We start from the raw sequence: 22,712 nt of genomic DNA on the forward strand, positions 1-22,712 counted from the left end.
CCTAGAGAGGATCTGAGCATGAAATGATGGGAACATTAGCAACCAGTAACTTGTAGTTTTTAAAAGCTGATTTCTTTTACTCTGCAGCACTATTGTCATAGATAACTATGTCTATTGTAGATAAACTATGTAGATAACTATGTCTATTATAGATAAATATGTCTATTGTCATAGATAACTGAGTTATCTATAAGGAAATGGTAGAGCAAAAGATACTTTGGGAAATGTGATGAATGTCACATCAGTGGGCATCTGGTATTGGCTTCTGTTTCATTTTTGGAAAAGTATTTCTGTCCTCGAAGTGCTAAAAGAAGCTGTGATAGCAGCTACTGCACCCTTCTGCTTACAGTCCCATTTAAATCTTCAACCTCTATTATCACACTATATGTATTTTTCACATCTCCTTTTCTATTTAAGATACAAAATGTCTGTATTAAGAGGTTCAGGCATGTACTAACATACTAAACATTTTTTTGACAGAACAGATTTGGACATCTGCTGTACATTTGAATAATGGTACTGTTGTGGCTTGCTGGGTTTGTTCACCTCAGGTTCAGCTACACTGCAACTTACTTGGTGACTTTGCCACATCATTGTACTCCAGTCTGGTCAGTGGTGCAACTAAGCAAGGATGTACAGATACATAAAAACGGAGGTGAAAGAGCTGAGCAAGGCCTGAAGGTGTTTGTGCCTGTGTGCTTCTGTATGCTCACGAGTAAAGAGTTATCAATCCCCTCTTCTACCCATCACAGATTACTTTGAATAGTAAATCCTGATACTCCGCTGTAGTGAGAGGGGAACAGGGGCCACAGTGGCTTTCAATGCCTGACTGACAAACAAGTGCTCCTCATGCTGGTCTACAAGACCTTCCTCAGCTGTGTCCCCTGTGGGTTAGCAAAAGTCATTGGCTGAGAGGAACATGGAGCAATCACTTATAGCCATGGTACATGGAACATAGGCACTAACAGAACAGGCCCAAAGCTCTGCCAAGAACTTTAGAGATAGAAACAAGAGAGCTGCAGAATCTTTTGGGTACATTCAGAAAGCAAAATCTTCTAAGAGGCTTTAGGAAAAAAAAAATCAGTGCTCATATAACTGATTCAATTAAGGCAGGTATTAAATCTGGAATTTCAAGGAAGAGCAATTAGCTATTGACAGGGTGTTAAAAGCTGAAGTTGTGCTTTCCTAGGAGTCTGCCATCCCTGGCATGTGTGCTTTCAAAGGTTTTATTTACAGGTGTGCTTATCTTGCAAGCATCTGCCAGTTCTCTACTGAGTTTGATTCCTTGAGTTGTGACAGAACTTCCTATTTGTGAAAGTCCAGAGCTAGAAAACCTTGAGGGAAAAATTCTGCCACACTTGCTTCTGAGGAGGCCCTGAGACAAGCAAAACCTCTGCTGAAAACATCACATTTTATTTTGTGTTTTACTCACCCCAGAGAGCACCTCTTTTGTCTCCAAAGCACGTACTGAAAAGATGTTTGACAAGTACAGCAAGCATGTTTTACAGCTGCTGCACGGCTGCTACCTCTTGAGCCAGAGACTCAGATCAGGTTATTTTGAGATCAGATTTTCTGTCCAAGTCCAGCAGAAAATCCTCTCTCAGCTCTAGCAATGAATCTGTTTCCCAGGGTGAATGTTTTTAGATGTTAACAATGTCATTCAGGCTTGTGGAGCTCAGGTCACACTTGTAACTTGTGCTGCCTTTACTTGTTTGAGCTTGATTCACACATCATAGGCAAGGGAATTGTGTTACTTGCTGCATGTCTCTCTCTTAACACCTTGTTCCAGTGAGGCTCTGATCCTTCTGAGGTTATTTGGTGCCACAGCAAGAATGAGCAGTTTTGAGAGTGAATTAGAGATTCATCCAGGCCCAGGTAATTGAATTATTTTGACAGCAAGAATTAACAGCCCAGCTCAGCAGAAGTCCTAAAACTGAAGCTTACTTGTAGATGCATTTATTTACATAAAAATAAATATGAACAGCTGCAGTATTTTCTTGCCTTTTATCTTCCTCTGGAGGACAAGTTAGATTTGCTGAATGCCCATGTTCTCTCCCAGCAGACACAGTCACTGACTGTCTTCAGTCTTGGCCTCACCACCAGACAGAATAACTGGTTACAGACTCCATTTTGCACCCCAGGGGCTCTGTTCAGAGTCCTTCTAGTCCAGCGTCACCTTGAAACAGGGACCTTGAATTCTGCATATACCTCTAGATTTCCAAGAGTGGCTGGAGAGAAGAGAAGGCAGGTAATCTATTCCCCAAAATGTAAACACGTTTTTATTTAATGCCTTTCACTCATCACAAGGTACTTTTTCCCCACCCCCAGCCCCCAAAACCAAGATGGCAGCATAAGGCACCGTGTAGACACATGCACAGCCCACATACCATCTATGCAAGATTTAAGAACACAGCTATAGTTCTTACCAACAGTACCATGTGTCCATATTATTAATGTACACAATATAATTTTCCCCAGAGCTTGTTCTGAAGAAATGAACAATTAATTTAGAACAGCAAGACTTCCCCACCCACCCATCCCAAAAATCCAGATTAAAAACACAGGTACAGAGCTTAATAGCAGAGTAATGAGATTAGTTCATAAATTAAAAAAATACAAAAAAAAAAAAAAAAAAAAAAATCAACAGTTTCACTCTTATTTTCAGAAGGTCCCATGTGATGTGATGTACTGTGCAGAGACTCCTTACTATGTCTTCTTCCCCTTTCAAAAGCAAGAAACCTGACAAGTAGATTGTTTGCCACTGATGACAAAAAGGCAGTAACAGCTCTATGCATCCGGCCCAGCCATGAATAACTGCAGGATCCCCAGTGAGTTATCTGAAGGCTTTTCCTCTGTCCAAAGGAAGAAGGACTTGATACAATGTTCTTTGGCTGCAAGTTCTTAAAGGCTTCCACTGAAAGGGGTCTCCTTCAAAAAAAAGAAAAACTGCAGTTGCTGTGGGATTTTTTTTACTAAGAAAATGTTGAGGAATAGGTGGAACCGATGTAAAAGTTTGAGTGAAGCCCTCACAGTGCTAAGATGTTGGGGTCTGCTACAAATATTCAAGTTCCAAGGCGTGCCGAAGAGCTTCCAGGTCAGCGTGACAAGAGATTCTCCAGAAGGGCATGTTGTGCTAGAGTGAAACCAAAAGAGGGCATTTTTTGGTTTTTGTTTAATACTGTGATCAAAACAACGTTCTCAGCGTGCACCCTGAGGAACAGAGCTTTGGACTTAACTGGGATGTCACAGTGTCAGAGGTAAGGAGGCTGGTCTTAGGAAGGAAGGGTGTGGGGGCTTTCTGTTTGCTGGTACTTTGCTTCTATGCAGAGAGGAAGACAGATCCTCCATGATTTGGGAGTGTTCTGTTTCAGAGGTCACATAGGATCTGGGCTGACTTTCTGAATGTACTGGCGTCTAAACTATACTTTCCTTTTTTTCATGGATTGCTTAGTAATGTTTCCAGAATAGCATTCCTCCCAGAAACACTTTTCTTGCCACTTAGTGATGTTGCCCTATTGTAACAAGCTATACAAGAATCTCAGACTCTCTGGAAAGCATCATAATCCTGTCCTGCAACACTAATTTCAGAGTTCTCTTACCTACTGCTATGAACGCTGTTGCCAGTGCTTCACATACAAGTAAACAACATATGTATAAAGGACTTATTAAAATGTACAAAATTGTAAATAGAAGAAAAAAATACCACACAGAGTCAAAATGCTTTTTAAAAATTCCCTTCCAAGTTAACAGGGCCAGCAGGTCATACTGCATTTTCTGGAATTGTAGGAACTGGTGTCATTGCTCAGATCAGGTGTACATTTAGTGTAACACTGCTGCCTCAGAGAAAGGCTTGTATGACAGCTTGTCCTCAAGAAACTTTCCTTATTGCCATTTTTAAGAAACTCTCTTACAGTCTTCTTGTGCCTTCCAGCTCTTCAGTTCATATTTACTGTGATAAATCTAAAGTCAGGTTTACAAATGTACAAGTCCTAACCAGTGAGTTTTGGCAAAGATGTCTAAAGTCAGCTATCTGTGACCTTCAGTATCTTGTGAATATCCTATAGGGCAATGAGACTTGCATCTGAAACAGGATCAAGTACCAGCTTCTTTTAAAGTGATGTGAAGCAAATGCAGTTCAAATGTGCAGGGGACCTGAGATGGCAACTGTAATCTGGTAAAGTACAAACAGTGCTCTGAAAGCATCACTGTAGTAACAGTTCTGCAATCATTAGCAATAGCTACAGTGCCTGTGGTGGATTGCAAAGAGATAACCTTAAAATAATTAGAACTTGCTATTAGATGTGAGATACAGCTTTTTGTGGTATGTTCTGGTGACCCTGGGGTTTAAACTGGATTTGTTATTTATTGAAAACAGATAAAGCAGTTTTATTCTGATCAGAGACACTGCTCATTTCTGCATCTAAGGTGTTATAAAAACATTTCAGGTTTTGATTTTCTTAGCTTCCTCTCAAAATTCTGGTCTCTGTACAGTCAGCCATATGTATTGCAGTAACAAACATACAGAAAGCCTTAAGTGACAGAGCTTGCTCCCTTCCAATGTGTTAATAAAATTTCTGAGGATTTTATCACTGTAAATTACTCAACCATGAACATACTGCTTCTGTTTAAGAAGCACAGACAAAGCTTTAGATAACATAAACTTCCTCGACAGATGATTCTGATGAAGGGAGGTGTTCCTCTTTCAAGTGTACCTACCTGTGTTAAAAAAAAAAAACCTTCTGACTTTCCAGATGTTTATTTTACAGAGTGTCTGTTTACACTCCTCTGATGTTTAAATACAACTCAAGCTTCCCTCTGGTATGTTGCCTATCAGTAAACAAATGTTTCCTTCAAGCTATTTATCAGTGTGTGTAGAGACAGCAAGCAAACACAGACCTCTGAGGTGACTGGAATCCATAGCTCTGCAGTTTCCCTTTAAGGGGAAAAGTTATTTCCTTCTCCCTCCCCCTCCCCTGGCTGTTATTAATCCCCTTCCATTAAATTATCTAGTTTTCTTTCTTAAATGAGAAGAAAACTTGGCCTCCCTACCACTCCTGTTGTTCAGCATTTACAGAACTATCACTCATCAGACAGGTGAAGAAAAATGACCCACTAAAATGGAGATATTATCAGTGCTGTCGGCAAAACAGTGAAAGGCTCCCTGCCTGCCCCCTCCCTTTTTTTTTTTTTTCTTTTTTTCTTTTGTATAAAGCTCAGGTGTGTAGGAGCCTTGACTAATGATTGTCATCAATCAAAGGAGGCGACAGCCCAGCAAAGAATGTGCTCTACTAATGGGAGAACTGCTTAGGCCAGGAGACACAACCAAGAGGGCTCTTGAAATCCTGTCTATAAAGGATTGTTGAACCTTCCCACCTCTTCATACAGCCAGAGAGCCCTTGCAGCCTTTGATGCAGTCATGTTCACTGACCCACTGCCTTTGAAGTATGGCACTGGGCAGCCAAAAGTAGGAGGCTGTTATCACTTCATTCCCACTCATGCATTTTGGACTCTCCTCTGACAACTCCTTAACCCTTCATGAACTACAGGACCTGCAGATTTGGCTAGTTTCCCCCTGTGGAGAGGTGTATGTTGCAGTTTCCATTGGCATGGTGAAATACATTAATAAATGAAGGTTTCTGCTGCTTTGATGATGACTTGAGATACAATTTTGGGAACAGAACACATGCCAATCACATTATTTGCTGGGATCCCTTTGTTCTTGGACTTCTGCACCAAACCATCTCAAATTTGCTTACAAAGTCTTTTCACAATCTTTATTCAGAATGAGATGTCAGCTGCTCCAGCACGAGGCTCAGCTGTATAGATGAGTTCCTGTGATAGAGTATTTTGTACTTCACCTGCACTACAACAGTTATCTGTGTGCTTATTAAAAATTAACCAGTTTGCTGAAGATGGGATTCATGCAGTCAGTTCCTGCATCCCAAGTCATGTGTAATGCTTTGAAAGCAAAGCCAGCTCAGCTGCATTTCTGCAATCACAGCAAGGAGCACAAGACCCAGGATGTGCAAAGGCATCTTGCAAATAATGCATGCCATGAACAAGTTGTATTTCTGTCCCTGTAAAGACAAATAAAGGGAGAATCCAGGCAAGTTTCTGTTCTAAAGATTAGGAAATGAAAACTTTTAGCCGTTGAATTCTCATGTTGTACAATTTACTTTAGGTAGCTGACTGCATTCCTTTTAGGTCTTTAGTTGTTGTTCTTCATGTTCCTACCACTCCTGCCTACACTAATACACCAGTATCTCTTGTATGCAGCAGAAGGTATTCCTTGGTGGATCTCTAAATCTTCCCTCATCCCTGACTAAATCACTGTAAGCAGAAGTTGGGCTTTGCTCTTCTCATATTTTGCTCCTATCTCTTCCAGGCTCTCTCCTCTTACAGTAACCCAGAATCAAAGAAGATTCACCTGGTCCCTGAAACTCCAGTTCTTATTTCTCTATGACTGGACTGAGTGCACCAATGACTGGAGGACTAATTGGATGCACAGGTTAGTCCACTTAATTACAGTGCTACCTGTGCCAGTGGGCCCCATCAGTGCAGTGAGCATTTAACCTTACCAAGGGCTTTTGCAGTTTCTGTTCTACTTTGTATTCAGTACACCTTCCCAATATCATTTTGCTTGTGAAACTAATCACATTGTTCCATAAATCATTCATAAAGGCAGCAACAGAATGCCAGTCCTTTGGGATTCACTGTAATGACATCACACCCTGTACTCTCCATCAGTCATAAACACGTGTATGTCTCTATTCATAATCTAATAAGTAATTAAAAACTAATGCCAATAATTTGAAATTTGCAAAAGCAATGTCTAGATCAGAAATTCACCCCGCTTGTTCATCTGAGATAACACAGTGGAGTTTTCCTTTCATGTGTTTAAATCTATCTTTATTAAGCAAAAATGATTCCTGGAACATGTGACACAGTGACGACCTGAAAAGTTGCACTAGCTGCCAAAGTGGGGGGATTTACAGTAGAAAGTTTTTCACAAGGTTTTTGAGTATTTTGGGTATTAAGAAATGAGACCAGTTGTAAACTATTTAAAGTGGAGGGAGCTTCATTAAATACTTAAGTAAAGAAAGGGCCACTGAAATGAAAACTTGGAAAAGTTCAGCATGGCATTCACAAACTGTACCTTTTTTGCTCCCTGTTCCTCTTCAACACCATCTCCTATTACAATGTACACGGCTTTCCTTCCAAACCTTTGCATTATTCTTTCAAAACAGCTTTCTTTCCCTGAGCAACACAAGAAAAGACAGATTTTTCATTTATCTTGATACATTACTCACACAGCTTCATAAAGCTCATTTAGTGACTCTGCAAGGATAGCAGGATCCAAACAGTGTTTCTGTATATAAGAGGTCCTAGACTGTCCTCTTCTTGGCTGGGTGAACACCCCACATGCCGTGGATGCTCCACAGGGTGGGTACTTTTCAAGCTCACTTGGGAAGAGTAGGATTATTTTCTTTTTTCCTGTTCTAGTTTAAGTATGGGCAGTGAGGATGAGAATCAGAGATGTGTAAACGTGGAGCTAAAAATAAAGCTCCCACATTGCTTGTTGCAATCAGGTTGGAGGATATGCCTTAGGGACAAAACTTCCATCTGTCTGTGGTGGGGCCTAAGTTAGTTTGTTCTTACCTGTTTTTGTTGCACTGTAAATGTTTTCAATGGGGAAGACAGTGCCCAGTCCATAGAGAAGCACTTTAGCAAGAGCTGGTATAAGTTGAGTTGTGGTCACCAATACATTCACACAGTTAGGCCTAGAAAACAGAAGTTAGCAGAAGTGGCAATTTGTGTTTGTCTCTTTTACTCTAGACTGAAAGATGACAGGAAGGAAACCTTCCTTGTAACTGGAAGTTCCCCAGCCCCTGGGAGATTATGCAGCTCGAGGCAGGTAATGTGAGTACTGGTAACATCTTTATCACCTCAGTAGAATGAACAGAACCCACAGAACAAACAAGCAGCAGTGGTGCAGCCTTACTGCATGCATGCCAGGATTTGTATTGTGGGAATTTAAACACCATTTAGCAATCTTCACACTGGGTTCTTTGAGTGAACATGTTCAGGGACAGAAAAGCCCTTTTCTCCCTTTCCTATTCTTGTAAATCTGGTTACATGAAAAGTGTGCCCCAGAAGAGGTAGCCAAGGAAAGGCAAGAAAGAAGACTCCTGTTTTTTTTTTTTTTCCCCCCACTCAGTTCATCATCTCAAGCTCACCCCAACCCTTGACAAGATAAGTCTGGCAAACATGTGCAGACTGGCCTCCCACAGGTTTGGCCAGCAAAGTCCTACAAATGTGTCTTGATTTGTTAGAGGGGGAAGAAAAGGGAAGCAAAGGAGATCCTGGATCAAGCCTGTAGGCAACTCTTTGAGCCATTCTTACCGGGAATGTATCAAATTCAGTGCCTTCAGAGCATGTGTGAGCCAGAGATCAGTCAGCGCTTCAAGTTCTGCTCTTAACTGCAGCCAGGTTTCCCTCTTAGGAGCTCCTATTAAACCTGTAAGCAGGGAAAACATCTTTGCAGAAGCACAGAAAGGGACTTGCACAGCTTTGTATGAAGAATGCCAAAGGGTTCCTGTGTTCTGAACCCTTGTCCACTGCCCTTCACTTTGCCTGCTCCCATCTTACTCCAAGGCTCTGCCTCAAGGTTTGTGAGGCCTGACTGCAGCACACCCTGCAGCTCAGCTCCCTTCCTCTGAAAAAAAATATTTTGAGTTTTGCTTCTTTCTCTTTTCTCTCAGAGACCTGGCACTGATGTTATAGAAAAGAAGCAGTGCTGCCTATTGCAAGAAGTGTCTGGAACCAGTTGAAGTGAAGGTACCCAGAGCATCCTGATACCTGGTGGTGGTTTTTGGGGGACTTAAAAACAAGTAATTGTGATACAAGGCTGATTTCAGACACAGATCAGCCATGTGCTCTGTGGGAAAAAAAGGTATCTAGTTTTGAACTGTTTGCTTCTTGACAAGCATTTTGGAAAACTGGAGAAGGTTGCTTTCCTGCCAAAGAAATTATAAAATAAAGCCCCTTACTCAGACCTGAGTCATTCTCCAACCACCAGGTCACGTATTTTAGTATTTCTCCTACAATTTTGGTACAGAACCTTATTTAAGGATGACTGCTGGAACACTCACTCACTATACCTCCTCCATAGCATGTTCCTAGCAGGGTCAGCAGTATTTGGGAAGATGAAATGCAGACTTCTTGCTTGGCTGTAGACACTTACCCCCTACATTGTTTTTGTAGGTGTTGTACATCTCTTTCACCCGCCGGTAGCGAAATGCTAATTTCCTCATCCAGTCAACTCCCCCATGAACACCTGAGCCCAGACACAGATTTGCACTGGCAGTTGAACTGTGAAAGCCATCTGCTGAGAAGTTATATGTGCTGGGAAAATGAGGAGGGAAGGGTCAGTATCATTACAGTCTGTACAATACCAAATAATAGTGTTTGGTGCAGTTTTGGTACAAGTTTCTACCAGTGACAAGGCTCTGGCACAGCAGGCCCACAATCCTCACTGCTAAGGCCAAGCATTCCAGATTGGGCAGTGGGAAACCTTTTAATATGGTTTTGAAGTGGTTTGACCACACCTGTGCCAGCTGGCTGGCCAAATCTTATCAGAAACCAGTTTGACTGGTGTGCAACCTGATTTTAGATACATTTCCCAGAATGGTTCCAAACTCAGTAGAGCCAGGGCTTGACAGTAGGCCCAGGAACGTTAATATGAGAAAAGGGACTCTGTGTTTAATAAATGCAGACAGCATGGAGCCAGGGAGAGGAGAGGGCACATGGCTGAGAATTTTATTTTACATCACTGACCAGGACACAGCTGGGGACTACCTGACCTGCAGCTTCCAGCCTGGAGATCCCATACCTGAGATCTTGGCCATTATCATCTGATGATACATCATCTATGTGGATCTGGTCACAGTCCTGAGAAGTGCAAGAAAAAAAAATACAACAGTAAGTAAATGCTTTCAAAAAATTTCGAAAGACTGTAATGAAAAATTACTTCAAGAGTTATATTAAGGAGATAAAATCTTACAATATTGATAATACTGTCTGGCTTAGTCTATCCAGTTAATTGTTAGAAACAGGTATCACGTAGCACTGACACAAAATATGAATAGACAGAGAGTGTGTGTGATCTGCTGTTATCTAAGGGAAGAACAGCTTTTGAATTATAAAGTAACTGAAACCCCTTCCTATGCAGACAGGAGGCTGAGAGATGCTTGTGTTTCAGCCAGGAAAACTGTTTTTAAACTTGGTGTGCATGATAAGGCAGAGATTTGGCAGCCCCTCATGCCATGAGAATACTGCTTTGGACAGGAGGTGTATGCCCACATATTTTAAGGAGAGACAATCTGTTCCAAAGAAACTTCCAGAGATGCCTCTCCTGGTGGTGTTTTCCCAGTTTGTTTTGAGAGGGCTGAGCTTCCTTTGATGTGCAGGGAAGCTGGGCTGCAGTGCTGAAGGCAGCACCCCTTCACAGCCCCAGCCACAGAGTTAAGGGAAAATGTGTGTCAGTAATGAGGAAATCTGCACACAGGAAATTTAAACAGAATATATACCTGGAACTCAGCCCACATGAAGCATGTACTCTAGATCTTATCTTCCAAAATTCTTTATTCTTTGAATGGTGGAGGCCCTGCCTCAAAAATCTGAGAAATGTTATTTCCTTTATTTCTTTCCTAGTCTAAGATTAGAAAGAGAAAAATCAGGAAGCTTCTCCCAGCACCTTCCATCTCCTTCCTCCATATCCCTTGTGGGAAGAACAAAACAGAAAGCCTTCAGGCTGAACACTATCTTCTGTTGATTTTTCAATAGAAGTAAAAGTACTTGGTACAAGAGGACTCACAAGTCAGAACAACTGCAGCTAATCAATGTACAGTTATTTTTCACTTCAGTATTCTGTTAACCACAGAATTTGTCTTACCTTCCTTACAAAATTATGAGTTTTGTGAATTATTTGAAACTATCTCCTTTAAAGAAATAGAAAAAAATCCCCAAACAAGTAATCAAACTTGCTGTCATTGGCAAAATGTCACAGAGAGTTCTTGCCCATAACCATTCTCTGCAGCAGTTAGATAATTCTCAAAATACACAATTTTTTATCTTGTTCTTGTCTCATCAGTCCTGTTATCAACCTATCACTGGGCTGTGTATTTCTGCAAATAATTTGAGCCAAGTGGCTGAACAGCAGAACTCTGCTGGCTCCTCTCTCTCCTCCACCCCCATCATTTTTTAAGCCCTGTCCCAACAGCAGTTGTGAGCCATGAGGGATAATATTGATGCAGCCCACTCCACTTCGGTTGTACGATGCAGGCCATTAAGTCAGGGGAAAGGCATTTGTGGAGGGATCTGTTTTTCTCATTTGTGAATGAATTGTTCTGTACACTGAAGTGTGACAACAGTAGCTATCACATTTCTAACTTAATAAAACTACCATGACACTTGGTGAGACGCTACCTCATAGTCCGCCGGCTGAGCCTATCATGTTACTGGGTGAAACACAGGGAAGCTGCTTAAAGCAAGAATGTGGACCATGTTTTACTACTTGGTTACAAGACTGATTTTTCATTCTTGCAGAATTTCCTTGAAATCTCTGAGTAGGGAATCAAGGCAGGATATTCAGGCTGCTGAAAAAGAAAGGTCCAGATTGCTCAAATGGAAGTCTGCAATGGGGCTATATCCCAGTTTTCACATCTGCTGACTTTTTAGAATGATACTCCAGGATCTCTGAGGTATAGGATGTGTGGCACAAAGAGCACAAAACTGAGTCAAACATGTAAGACCTCAGTCATCCTTCACATCTCTAGGAACTGAACTTGTTGTACTGCTGCAATATCTTGAGGTCAGTCTGTACTACACAACCTGCCTCCAGGTGGGAGCAGAACCCTGTACCCACAGGTAAAGGAGCTTGAGCTAACACAGCTTTGAAATGGTACTGCAGGCTTGGAGAAAACCTCTGTTGTCTCCTTGTGAAATACAAGCTGTTCCTGAGGATGATGCCTGGAGAAGCTCATTCAGTTATAACTTATGCTCCCTCTGAATACTCCCAAGGTGTCTCATGGACATATGAAACCAACTTGTGAATGCACAGGTTGTCTCTGTGTATCAGGACTGTGTTAGAGATTTTTAAACATCTCATAGATTCATGGATCAGTCACACTTGCATCCATCCTTAGGGCAGGGGTTGTTTTTAACAGCTCCCAGAACACAAAACCTCCAGGGATGGCTCTGAAAGGCAGTAACTTGTAAACACACTAATCCTCTTGTTTGTTAATTCCTCATCCCCCTGTCAGTCCTCCTGTCTTTAATACCTGTTTTCCAGAGTGCTAGACAATAATATCTCCAAAGGGACTGGGGGTGGAAGGTACTATTCTTTAGCCAGCATTAAGCCATGAACAAAAGATATTTAGGATAAAAAGAAAAACCCCAGAAAACTCAGAGTTCACCTTTTAACTTCACAGTGAAATTGCACCTTGGGCAACTCCTTTTCTCCCCGGTTTTCCAAAAGGGGAAGAGAGTGATAATACCTCCTTTCAAGCAAATATTTGCTGACATATTCTGCAGTGTGATCAGAGCCCTTTGTACACACCACCTTCTGTGGCCAATACTTGCAGCCTGGAGGGACTTAATCTGCCCATAGTGTTGTAACTGCAAGCAGCAATGAGCAATGAGCTGATAGGCTCCTAATGGCTACATGAGTGGATAAATTAGACAAATGCATCCAGGAACCAGTTACCTGAATCCTTCTGAGTAAACCCTGAAAACACAAACAGCCCTGACTAATGACAGAGGCTCTGAATATTTTATTTTTCTTTTTTACAGAAAAAAGGGAGTATTCCAGTTCAGACTCCTCATTCAGCCTTTGAAGCCATTTTTTTTGCTACAATGTGAAGCCACTTCCTCACCAGCCTAAGAAGAATCACACAAATTCTGTTAAGGGCTGTGCACACCTTACTGTATCTACGGACAGTATTTCCATCATTCCATCATGTCCTCATCCATCACTTTCTGGGAGTTCTTAAAAAAGTCTGTACATGCTGGCACCACCTTCTACTCTGCACAGCACTGCAAACTGCAGCCAGCAAAACAAACCATTCCCACGTGCTAAAGCAAGGTAGTAACTTGCTTCCTTGTCCAGCCTGCCCCTCAGGTGAGGTTGGGTGACATTTCCTCCACTTGTCCCTCTGCCTCCACCTGCTGGGACCAAGGCCCAGCCATGGTTTGATTGATTGAGACTGCTGAGCCCCCAAAATGCCAAAACTTGGCTATGGACTTGTGCCAGAGAAATGTTTTGTTATGTTTAGCATTATCTAGTAAAAGTACTCTTGCTTTGGGTCTCAAATGGGACAACTACCTTACAGCTTTCTCAGTTGCAGCTTCTTTCACCTTGCCCCACCACAGATAATGGTCAGAAATGGTTTCAGCTCTGCGTGTCTTTAGTTTACTTTGTCTTGTACAGGCCAGTCTTATACCACATGATGGTGCTAATGTATATGGCAATGTTTGTGGGTCTAGATTTCAATCAGCTTCTGTGCTTATTCTTTATCAATTTCTTTTTTTTTTTTAAGATTATAATTCACTGCGTTTTTAAAGCCTGACACTTGCTCGTGTATGATCTCTAAGTGTCATCTTGTGAATACTCAAACCTGACTTTCATTTATCATTCTAAATGAAGGAGTAGACAGTTAACGAACAGAGATGGATGACTATGTTGTCCCAGAATGAAATGGCTTTTTTTCAAAAGGTGAAATTTTGTAAAGAACATTTACTTCTCTTGAATTCTCCTTTATCCATAATTTTTTTCATTGAAAAGGCTCAGCTAAAACCAAAGACGTGGTTTGGTTTTGGTTTGAAAGAAACTTTGGTTTGTTTCACTTGTCAAGCATGTGTGAAAGATAAAAAGTAGAAAATGCTCTTCTTTTTCCAGACATCATTGCTTCAAATGCTTAGTGCTGGACCTAAGATAAAATTGTCTCACAATGTTGAAGAACTTGAGAGGACATGTGAAACAAAACTGATATAAAGACTTTAATTCCAGCAGCCAAAGCTGTAACTGTGCAGGATTTGATGGAGACAAGAGAATTTGCTGCTTCATTTTATGTTCTAGAGTGGTAAGTGAAGCAAGAAGAAAACTTGTTTTAAAATTATTTGCCAATGTATATTATTACAAAGGTCTAGTTAGGCAGAAGGTTTCTGGAGGGTGGCTCTGTGCAGGACATGGAGATTGGCTGCACCACATGTTGAGATCTGATGGGTGGAAAGTGTTGGTTGCACATCAAGTATTATTAATATTTCTATAATACCCTGGACTTCCAAACAAAACTTTTTTTTTTTTTTTCCCCTGAAGAGAAGGATTTTTTTCACTTTGCACTTTCTGTACTCTATCACCAACTCCTACTTTAAAAAAAGCTGAAAGAAGAAAAATCTCTAAGTTCAGGTGCTTCCCACCACTTGGCTTTGAAAGGAAATTAAAATTCTCAGCAAGTGAAACCTCAGACTGCAAGGAGGCAGGAAAGGATGTACCTCCTGTAATGCAGAGGACCACAGTGCAATTAAGCACTGAAGGAACCAGAGGTTCTCATGGAACTCATCAGACAAAGAAAAAGTTCTCTTATTTCATTTGGCACAGAAACAAATGATTCACTTGAAAAAGGAAAAAGACCATAGGAGTGTGCCCAGAGATGCCCATTTTTTTCCTTCCAAACACTGTGCTGACCCCAAGGTGCCCGCAGCACGTGCCCCATCTTACTCCCTTTGTATGTGGCTCATTCAGACTATTTCTACCAATTGCAAATGCAAACAAATTTTCACCACTTGCTGTTTCTTAGCTGGTGGCAGAATTCTGCTAGCATCACTTAGCTTGAATTTTACCAAATATTCAAAAGGATTTTTGCTCTGTATAAGGTACAGTCAGATCTAACCGTGCTACAAAGAGGACAGATTCTTTCCTTTGGTTTCTTAAGTAGAAACTTGCCAAGTTTCATCCTGCAGCATGCCTGAGCTTGAGCAAATCTCCTGCTTTGTCTGTGTGTGCAACAGAGCTTCTTCAAGAACAGAGACCATTTTTAAAACCTCTGCATGGGCTCACAGTTAACTGTTACCTGCACCATAGGAGCTATGCTAATTCAGTGTAATAAAATTATTCAATAGCAAAATCAGGAGAAGCAGCAGCTATGTCCTCATTATTAGATTTAGTAAATCTGCCAAAAGCCAACATCATTACTGTGAATTTAGAAAAAAAACTCCTTAACAGAACAAAGATGTCGAAGGGACACAGTGAAGTATGCATCCAATAAGCCACCTAAGGCCTATTTCTTTGGGGTCAAAAATTGAAGTTTCTTCACCAGAAAACCAAGTTTGTAGACCAGTGAATGATTGGAGAGATGTTAAATAAAATAAGTAGCTACATACCTCCAGGTCATTAAAGAACAGATGTGTATCTGCGAGGTTGAAGATCATTTCTTCCATCATAAGACCTATCCGCACAGACGTCGTGGTGTCCTGTAAGAGGAAAATCCAGGGTTTTTTCCGTTCACTTTGATTTTCTTATCTTTTGGGGGGTGGGAGATCTTAGAGCAAACATAGGATCTACACATTCCTGTTTCTGAAGGTAATCAAGTTCTGTTCTTTGCAAGATGTCTATGCCTGGCCTTAACCAGTAACAGCCTATACACTTCAGATGATATAACAACAACCTTTAAGCATATGAGACTATATAAGAATTGCTTCAGTAGTGTAGGCTACTGCAGTAGCCTAAAGCATGCTTGCAGAGCCAGATCTGCAGCCGTAAGGGCAGTTACACCCAAATAACTACTTTGATTTAAAAAAAAAGAAAAAAGAAAAAAAATACATAGCACATTCAAATGCTGGATGGGTTCATCTGTCATTCTGGCTTAGTGTTAGAAATAGCAACGTGCACCCAATGCTCTGGGCTGGCTGACTGATGGTTTGCTCATCCTGCCATTGCCTTGTATCAGCAGCCTCTGCTTGGTCAGGTGTGGGGCTGACTTGGTCCTTCCTCAGCAGGGTCTCAAGCTCCTTCCTACAGGGGAAGGACATGAAGCAGCAGCTCTGGATGCCTGCAGCACTTTTAAGCCACTTTTTTAATAATTAAGAGAATGTAAAATTGCACTTCCCAGCAGCTCTGAAACAGCTTCTACACATTTTTAAGTGTAGACCGAGACACCACAGCTGCCTGTGAGAGGGTTGTCACTTCATTTCCTCACCAAGTCAGGAAGTACAGGCTTAAATCAGCCCGAGGTGACAGGTCTGACTTGGCTTGGCCAGAGAAGCCACCTGCAGACAATCCTGCCTGGCAGCAGTGCCTGACTCTTTAAGCTGGGGCATTTCCCTTTCTCCTGACTTGGAAGGCTACTTAAACAGCTGAATGTGTGTGCACAGCACATATATTTGGTTCTCCAAGCTGTCCCTTGGATGGGGGATGGCAGCTGTAGGACTCCTACAGCTCTTGGCCTGCTGCTTCAAAGCTGCCTAATGAGCACTGGGCACAGCCTCTGCCAGTCTGTGACTGAAACAGAATCAAGTGACCCGCTGCACCCAGCCTGGTGCACTGCAGTATTAAATGAGTCTAAGTCACTTTTTCATGTCTCTTACAGATAAAGCCACCCACCTCTCCCCCCCCCCCAAACAACTGACCTTGTTCTTAAACCTACAGCAAAACCAGAAATGCACTGATGAAAACACGGTTGCCAGCAGAACATTTACTTGTTCATTACATACTTCAAAAACAAAAGCAAAAGTAATCAGTGGTTAATTTGATAAACACTCATCTCAAAAGCATTGTGCCTGTTCAAACTAAACAACAGATAACTTGGAAAAAAAAAATCATCATTCCCAGACCATCATCCTCATTAGGAGAGGGATCTCTCATCTTTTTGTTTATGTGGGTGTTTTTTCTTCACCAAAGTTACAAGCCATGCTAAACCAGGGCAGATTCACATGTAGTCTTTGCTCTAATTTTCTGCAGATTTCTGTGGAGTCCTGTTATTCATGACAGGACAGTAATGAATTAGCTGAGGAGCTGTAACAGGGAGCACAATGTTTGGAGGATGAGTACATTTCAATCAACCTTTGTGGCAGATGCTGCTGACATGAATGGTGTATTACACACTAACCTAATTATTATGCATTCTTGGTGTCATTCTCTTTAATGAGAGCAGAATGGCTGTGGTTTCAGCCATGTGTGTGACTCAGAAGCATTGTGCCCATCTAAAGAAAAGCTCTGTCACTCATGTTTAAACATGCTTGTTGCTGCTCCAGAAAAAAGGGCACTTTCTTCTCTGGGCAAAAAATTCAACTTCAATGGATTTTCCTGGAACATGTCTCTGATTTTAAGCTCCAAACCTGCTCCCCTGACAAGGCACAGAGACACAGGCATAATCAGGGCATCTGACTGTGGCCACATGTGAACAGCACTGAATCAAATTTTACTACCCAGGTGTACTTACATGGGGGAACTGTTTTTAAGAAAATACACTGCTAGGAAGAAATTATTTTGTAAAATAGTTTTTAATGAAGCAATTAATTTTTATACATTTCAAGGATCATTAGCCTTTAAAACTCTTTCAGGAAATCTCATTGGTTGGTAGCTGTCATTTATCCTCTAACTTTTGTCTTTAGCTTTACTGGTATTAATCACTAATGGGAAGTAGGAAACATTTCCACAGTGTATGAAATTACCTTCTCTTAAACTAAACAATATGGAAATTAAACTGTAGATGAGAGGGGAAAAAAAAATCTTTCTCTTGAGATAGAGAATATGATGGAATGAAAATAAAACAGAAAAATGTACTTTACCACACAGAGGGGAAGTCATTTAGGGAAATTATTTGGCATTACTGCTTTCACAGTATGGACATTTCCTCTATAGCAAGGCATGCTTCCAAGTCTTAAAGAGGCTGATAAAGTTAAAAGGCAAATCAGCACTCCCAGTACCATGTAGGTGTCTAGAGGCACTAGGCCAGGGCTCCACTGACAGTTATTTATTTGCCTTACTGTAGCATCTAGAGGCACTGTTGCTAGACTTGAACCCCACTGTGATAGAGGTTGAACCCACAGAGAGGACACAGTCTAAAACCTCAATCCTGAGTGCTAGCAGAGGAAAACATGGCAACGGAAGCCTGTAGAACATGCTGCTGAGGAAGACAAACCTGTCCACTCACCAATTGGAAAATTTTATTTCAGGTCCCAATGGCATAAGCTGACACATTTGCTCTAACTGTTGAATTTAGGTTGGCTAGTTGCAGGCACTGATCCTAATATTTAAACTAGTTCCATACATTTGAATTGAGTTGCATTTTTAAATTAAAATTTGAGTTCAATTATGTCCTCCAAGTTAATAATACTGCCTAAAATTAATTCTTGTTTCTCTTCCCATTTTGCCCCTGCATTTTGAATAATAGGATGACAGAAGATAGCTAAAAGGAGTTTGCTGAACAGCCTTCCATCTGTCTTTGCTCAAAGAAGATTTCCACAGAAACTGCAGGTAAGCAAAGAACAAATATTTCCATTTTACAGCAGTGAGTTAAAGTGGAAAGTTAAGTATGCTCACTCCATGTGAAGCTCTGATTAGTCTTTATTTTAGCAAAGCAACGGGAGTGCAGAATGTATAGGCATATCCAGATCAGCTTTAAGCTACTAAGTGTGGGTATAGATAGCTGAAAGTACATTGCAGGATGTATTATCTGGACCCTTTTTCAGGAGCTAACCTGCACAGCAGCCTGCATTGCCCTGTCTTCACTATTAAAGGTCCTGGTACCACCTCCGCAAAAGCTGCATTGATTGCAGCCACACTTCAAACTGCACCAGCAGCATCCTCCCAATGGCTCAGTACTAAAACCTCCTCACCACTGCTCTCCTGAAACTCAGATTGATTTTCATAAACTGCTTATACTTGCCCTAGAGTGTACATTAAAAAGCCATGTATTTGTTAATACCTGAAGCTACTCCTAATCCAGTTGGCTGGATGTCCACAGCCAGCTCTCCCCTCTTGTACACTGTAGTTTTTTGAAAGGAAGAGAGGAACAGACTTATCTCTGGCAATCTCTCAAGTGCAAGTCACTCTTGCCTCTGAACCTGGCTCCAAAGCCCATTGCAAGCCTCTGCCTTACAGGTACCCTGTTCAGACTTGCAGGCCATTAGCAAAGGGGCAAAGCTGGCTCCTTTGAGACAGATAACAAATCAGCTTGTTGTCTGAATGCTTCTATTTAGCAATGTGTCAATTAACCTGACATTCAAAATGTTAGGACAAAGTCATTCTGAGCATGGATCTTGGATTCAGACCTCCTCCTGCTTAAAAATTAAAAAAAAAAAAAAAAAAAAGCCCTAGTATTTAAAATTAATCAGTCTCTTTAAATCCCTGCCAAATACCTGTTTATGCTGTGAGCAAATAATTACTTTTCTACAAGGAAGAAAGTATTAATTAAGAGTATTCACCAGACTCCTATTCTATAGGGTTTATTTGCCACAGGTGTCAGCCAGAGGTGAGAGAGGGATTAGTATACAATCAAGGGCTTTCTAAGTTAAGTCTTCTCCTTGTGGTTAGCTGTTAATAACAAAGTTGTCACCAAAAGAAAGAATTTAATAGTTTTAATTGGGTTTAATTACTTGGAAACTCCTGAAAAATGGGCCAGCTTGGATGTAATATAAAAATGACAATAATAATAATAATTAATAAAGAAAAGATACAAATGCCTGGACCACATGTTTGAACAAAAAGAGTCTGTGAGAATAATCATTCTTTGGTTGTAATATTTATACTGTAATCAGAATTTGAGACATGAACAAGGTTTATTAACCTTGAAAACTGACCATGTGCATCAGTTCTAGTTCAAGTAAGTCTACATCTTTTTGGAAAAGGAGAACACATTTAGCTCTTTCACTATACCTAAGTAGCTTAGCTTGCACTTTTATCTTTTTAATAGATGCAGGCTACAGCTAGACCTAGCTTCTCAGAGCTTTTTAAGTGAGAAAATGTGTATTTGTGAGAAAAGTGGTTTTAAGTAACCAAAGTAGCTCAGGAGCCTGCAACCTAGTGAATTTATGGAAAATTCTACACTTCATTTTTTTTTTAAATTATTGTCCTTTTTCAAATAGAAAAGGCTTTAAACTTTCTTTTCCCCCAAATGAAGACATATTGTTTTACCTAAACATTGATCCATCCAGGTTTATTAGACAATCTACCAAATTCAGATGGATAGCATCTACAGTCACCACCAGGTGACCTTACAAAAAGTCCATTCTAGACCTAGAACACATAAAATTTAATCTCGTTTCTTCAGATACCTTTTCATATTCACCCTTATTCTGATTTGAGAGGTACTTCTAAGGTCTTGCTTATTATTTACTGAAGGACTTTATTTTTACTCACATGTGTCTGTTCAGAAATGCTTGGGAACCACACCCTGGAAATCACTCCAATAAAAAAAAGGGCACAGTGCTCACTTAAATTCTTACACTGAAGAGCACACAGGGGTTGAAAAGATTCTCCTCTCTCTCTGAATGAACTATTCTTAGAAACAAGCAGCAATGACTACATTAATTTATTCAGTGTCTGAAATGGATTCCAGTCCTGTGGGAGTACTGTACTTAAATACAGGTTAAAAGCTGGGCCATGATTCCTGAGAATAAACGGAAATTATTTTTACTTAGCAATACAAAGGGTTCATCATTAAAAAATCTACAAATGATTTCCTTTTACTATACACACATAAATGTAAAAAGAGGGTGTGGAATTTAATCCAAATATGTCTTCATTCCCTTCCCTTCAACACAGGAAATTCACTGTATTTCTGTATGTAAATCCTTGATAGCTCTGTCAAAAATACAGACTCCTGGAAAGGTTGGTGGCAACACATCACAGTGTGATGCAGCACAACTGCTTATTTTGCACATGCAACTTCCCAATGCATGTTATGTCCCTTTGGTTTTTAAACTACTTTCACCTCAAAATCAAGTCATGATTCTGTGACACTGGAAAGCAGGTTCCCTTTACTCACACTTCTTTTACAGTCCAGCATTGCTTCTGATATGTATGCTATGTAAAAAATAATCCTTTAATACTTCCAAATGCCATGTGCACTTTGCTTAAAAACCCCTCTGCTCACCTAAGCTGTGCTACACAAGCTGAGAGCATCTCCTGTACCCACCATCTAAGCTGTTGAGGAGCTGCTTTTCCTATTTCTGCTGCTGCTTCTCATCAGCCAGTACAGATGATAAACACAGATGTTTGCACCCGAAATACACATTTGAAATAATGAAATGGCTGGAATTATTTACTCCCTTCTCTCCAATAATGAAGTAATAATTGATATAGCAGCATGTCTAAAGTAACAGACTTTTTTATTACCTGCAGTGATTGAATGCTTTTTTAATTTAACTTAAAAAGGCATTAAATACAAGGTTTAGCCTCCAGTGGGTAAAAAAAATCTCCAACTTCCTCAGAAAATCCTTTCCAAATTGTATTCATCTTGACTTAATCCATGATCTACCGAGTGAATTAGGCTCTATTTGTTTTGAAAATCTATTTTATGGAGTTCCAAGGACTGTGTTTTCCTTAGGAAGGGCTTATTCTGCCTTTCTGATGAGGATGCCTGCTAGCAGCCCTCAGCATAGGCCTCTGCAGGTTTTTAACGTCCCAAGGTGCCCCACACATATAACTAACAAAATGTAAATAAACACAGCTGAGCCAGTAAGAAATTGGAAGGTTTTCTCATTAAAGAAATAAAATAAACAGATGTCCTTAAGCACTTTGGCTCATGTTTGTCAAAGGAATGGAAAACTCTCAGATGTTTGAACAGCAGTAGTGATATAAGGCCACATCTCAAGCGAGAGAAGAAAAAAAGCCAGGCTGTGGCACTTAGAGTTAACGAATAGTCCTCAAGGGAAGGCACTTTTGATTTGAACCTTAGCAACTTCTACAAATAGTTTTTAACAGCTGAGCAATAAAATGGGGTTTTATTCCTTCTCAGTTTGTAAAGTAGTAAAGGACAGATTCAGCCATTAGAAGCATGAATCACCATCAGATTTGATTAAATCCCTGTGGTGTTTCTATAAGGTCCTGGATTTCGGGTCCTACAAGAGAACGAAGCAGGGGAAGGCACAAGCTACTTCAAGCATTCAATGAAAGCAGAAACAGCAAATAAACAAACAAATGGTATCCCTTGCATTTTACAAATATCTTGTGTAGAGCCAAGCAAGAACTTTTCAATGACTTTGGTTTGTAATTGGAAATTATAATTTGTTTCAAGGAAAACTTTTTGTAAGAACATAGAGCTGCTAGTGAAACTTTTGAGGAAGAAGGTTTCTTAAATCCACATCATAATTCCTGGTGAGAACAAGACAGTCCTGTTCACAGACAGCCAACACACAGCAGCTATAACATTTCCTTGAAATGCTAGAAAATCATGTTTATATCCTGCCTCAAGTGGGCCAAGCAACAATTTTAGCTACTCTGTCCAAAAGGTCTTGAGGCTTTCACTGGAGGACTCATTTCCTTTTAGTCCTCACATACCTTTGCCACTTCAAGTCCTACATCAGAGAGGCACAGACTGGAAACTTGAGTGCATGCCCTGTCTCTATCTCATGATACCTACTTGCTTACAACTTGGATAAATCTTGTGTTGCCAATTCTGAAATGCATAAGCAAAAAAAATATGGCTCTC

The 22,712-nt window shown here is 40.6% G+C and overlaps 1 protein-coding gene and 2 long non-coding RNA genes across 13 annotated transcripts in view; 2 read left to right on the top strand and 1 right to left on the bottom strand.

The window, feature by feature from the left end:
- Window positions 1-1,392: 1,392 nt before the first annotated feature.
- The window catches only part of EYA2 (EYA transcriptional coactivator and phosphatase 2), an 82,475-nt gene continuing 61,155 nt past the window's right edge, over window positions 1,393-22,712 (bottom strand). For 10 of the 11 annotated variants that reach the window (XM_071759412.1, XM_071759410.1, XM_071759415.1 and 7 more), the window contains 7 exons: window positions 15,442-15,531; window positions 9,893-9,951; window positions 9,245-9,405; window positions 8,404-8,518; window positions 7,660-7,781; window positions 7,157-7,257; window positions 1,393-3,133 (listed from right to left, as the gene is read on the bottom strand). In XM_071759412.1, coding sequence (XP_071615513.1) covers window positions 3,053-3,133; window positions 7,157-7,257; window positions 7,660-7,781; window positions 8,404-8,518; window positions 9,245-9,405; window positions 9,893-9,951; window positions 15,442-15,531 — 729 coding nt within the window. In that variant the 3' untranslated portion in view covers window positions 1,393-3,052. The remainder of the gene's footprint in view (window positions 3,134-7,156; window positions 7,258-7,659; window positions 7,782-8,403; window positions 8,519-9,244; window positions 9,406-9,892; window positions 9,952-15,441; window positions 15,532-22,712) is intronic. The other variant, XM_071759406.1, reaches the window with a different exon arrangement.
- On the top strand, window positions 6,038-7,915 carry LOC139803344 (uncharacterized). The gene is made up of 2 exons (XR_011728988.1): window positions 6,038-6,508; window positions 7,837-7,915. It is a non-coding gene; the product is annotated as an uncharacterized lncRNA (long non-coding RNA).
- The window catches only part of LOC139803343 (uncharacterized), a 134,607-nt gene continuing 124,753 nt past the window's right edge, over window positions 12,859-22,712 (top strand). Inside the window, exons 1-3 of the long non-coding RNA XR_011728987.1 lie at window positions 12,859-13,180; window positions 13,958-14,141; window positions 18,453-18,535. This is a non-coding gene — a long non-coding RNA (uncharacterized lncRNA). The remainder of the gene's footprint in view (window positions 13,181-13,957; window positions 14,142-18,452; window positions 18,536-22,712) is intronic.

This window comes from Heliangelus exortis, chromosome 16 (genome assembly GCF_036169615.1).
Source record: "Heliangelus exortis chromosome 16, bHelExo1.hap1, whole genome shotgun sequence".
In the NCBI taxonomy this organism is placed as follows: Eukaryota; Metazoa; Chordata; class Aves; order Apodiformes; family Trochilidae; genus Heliangelus; species Heliangelus exortis.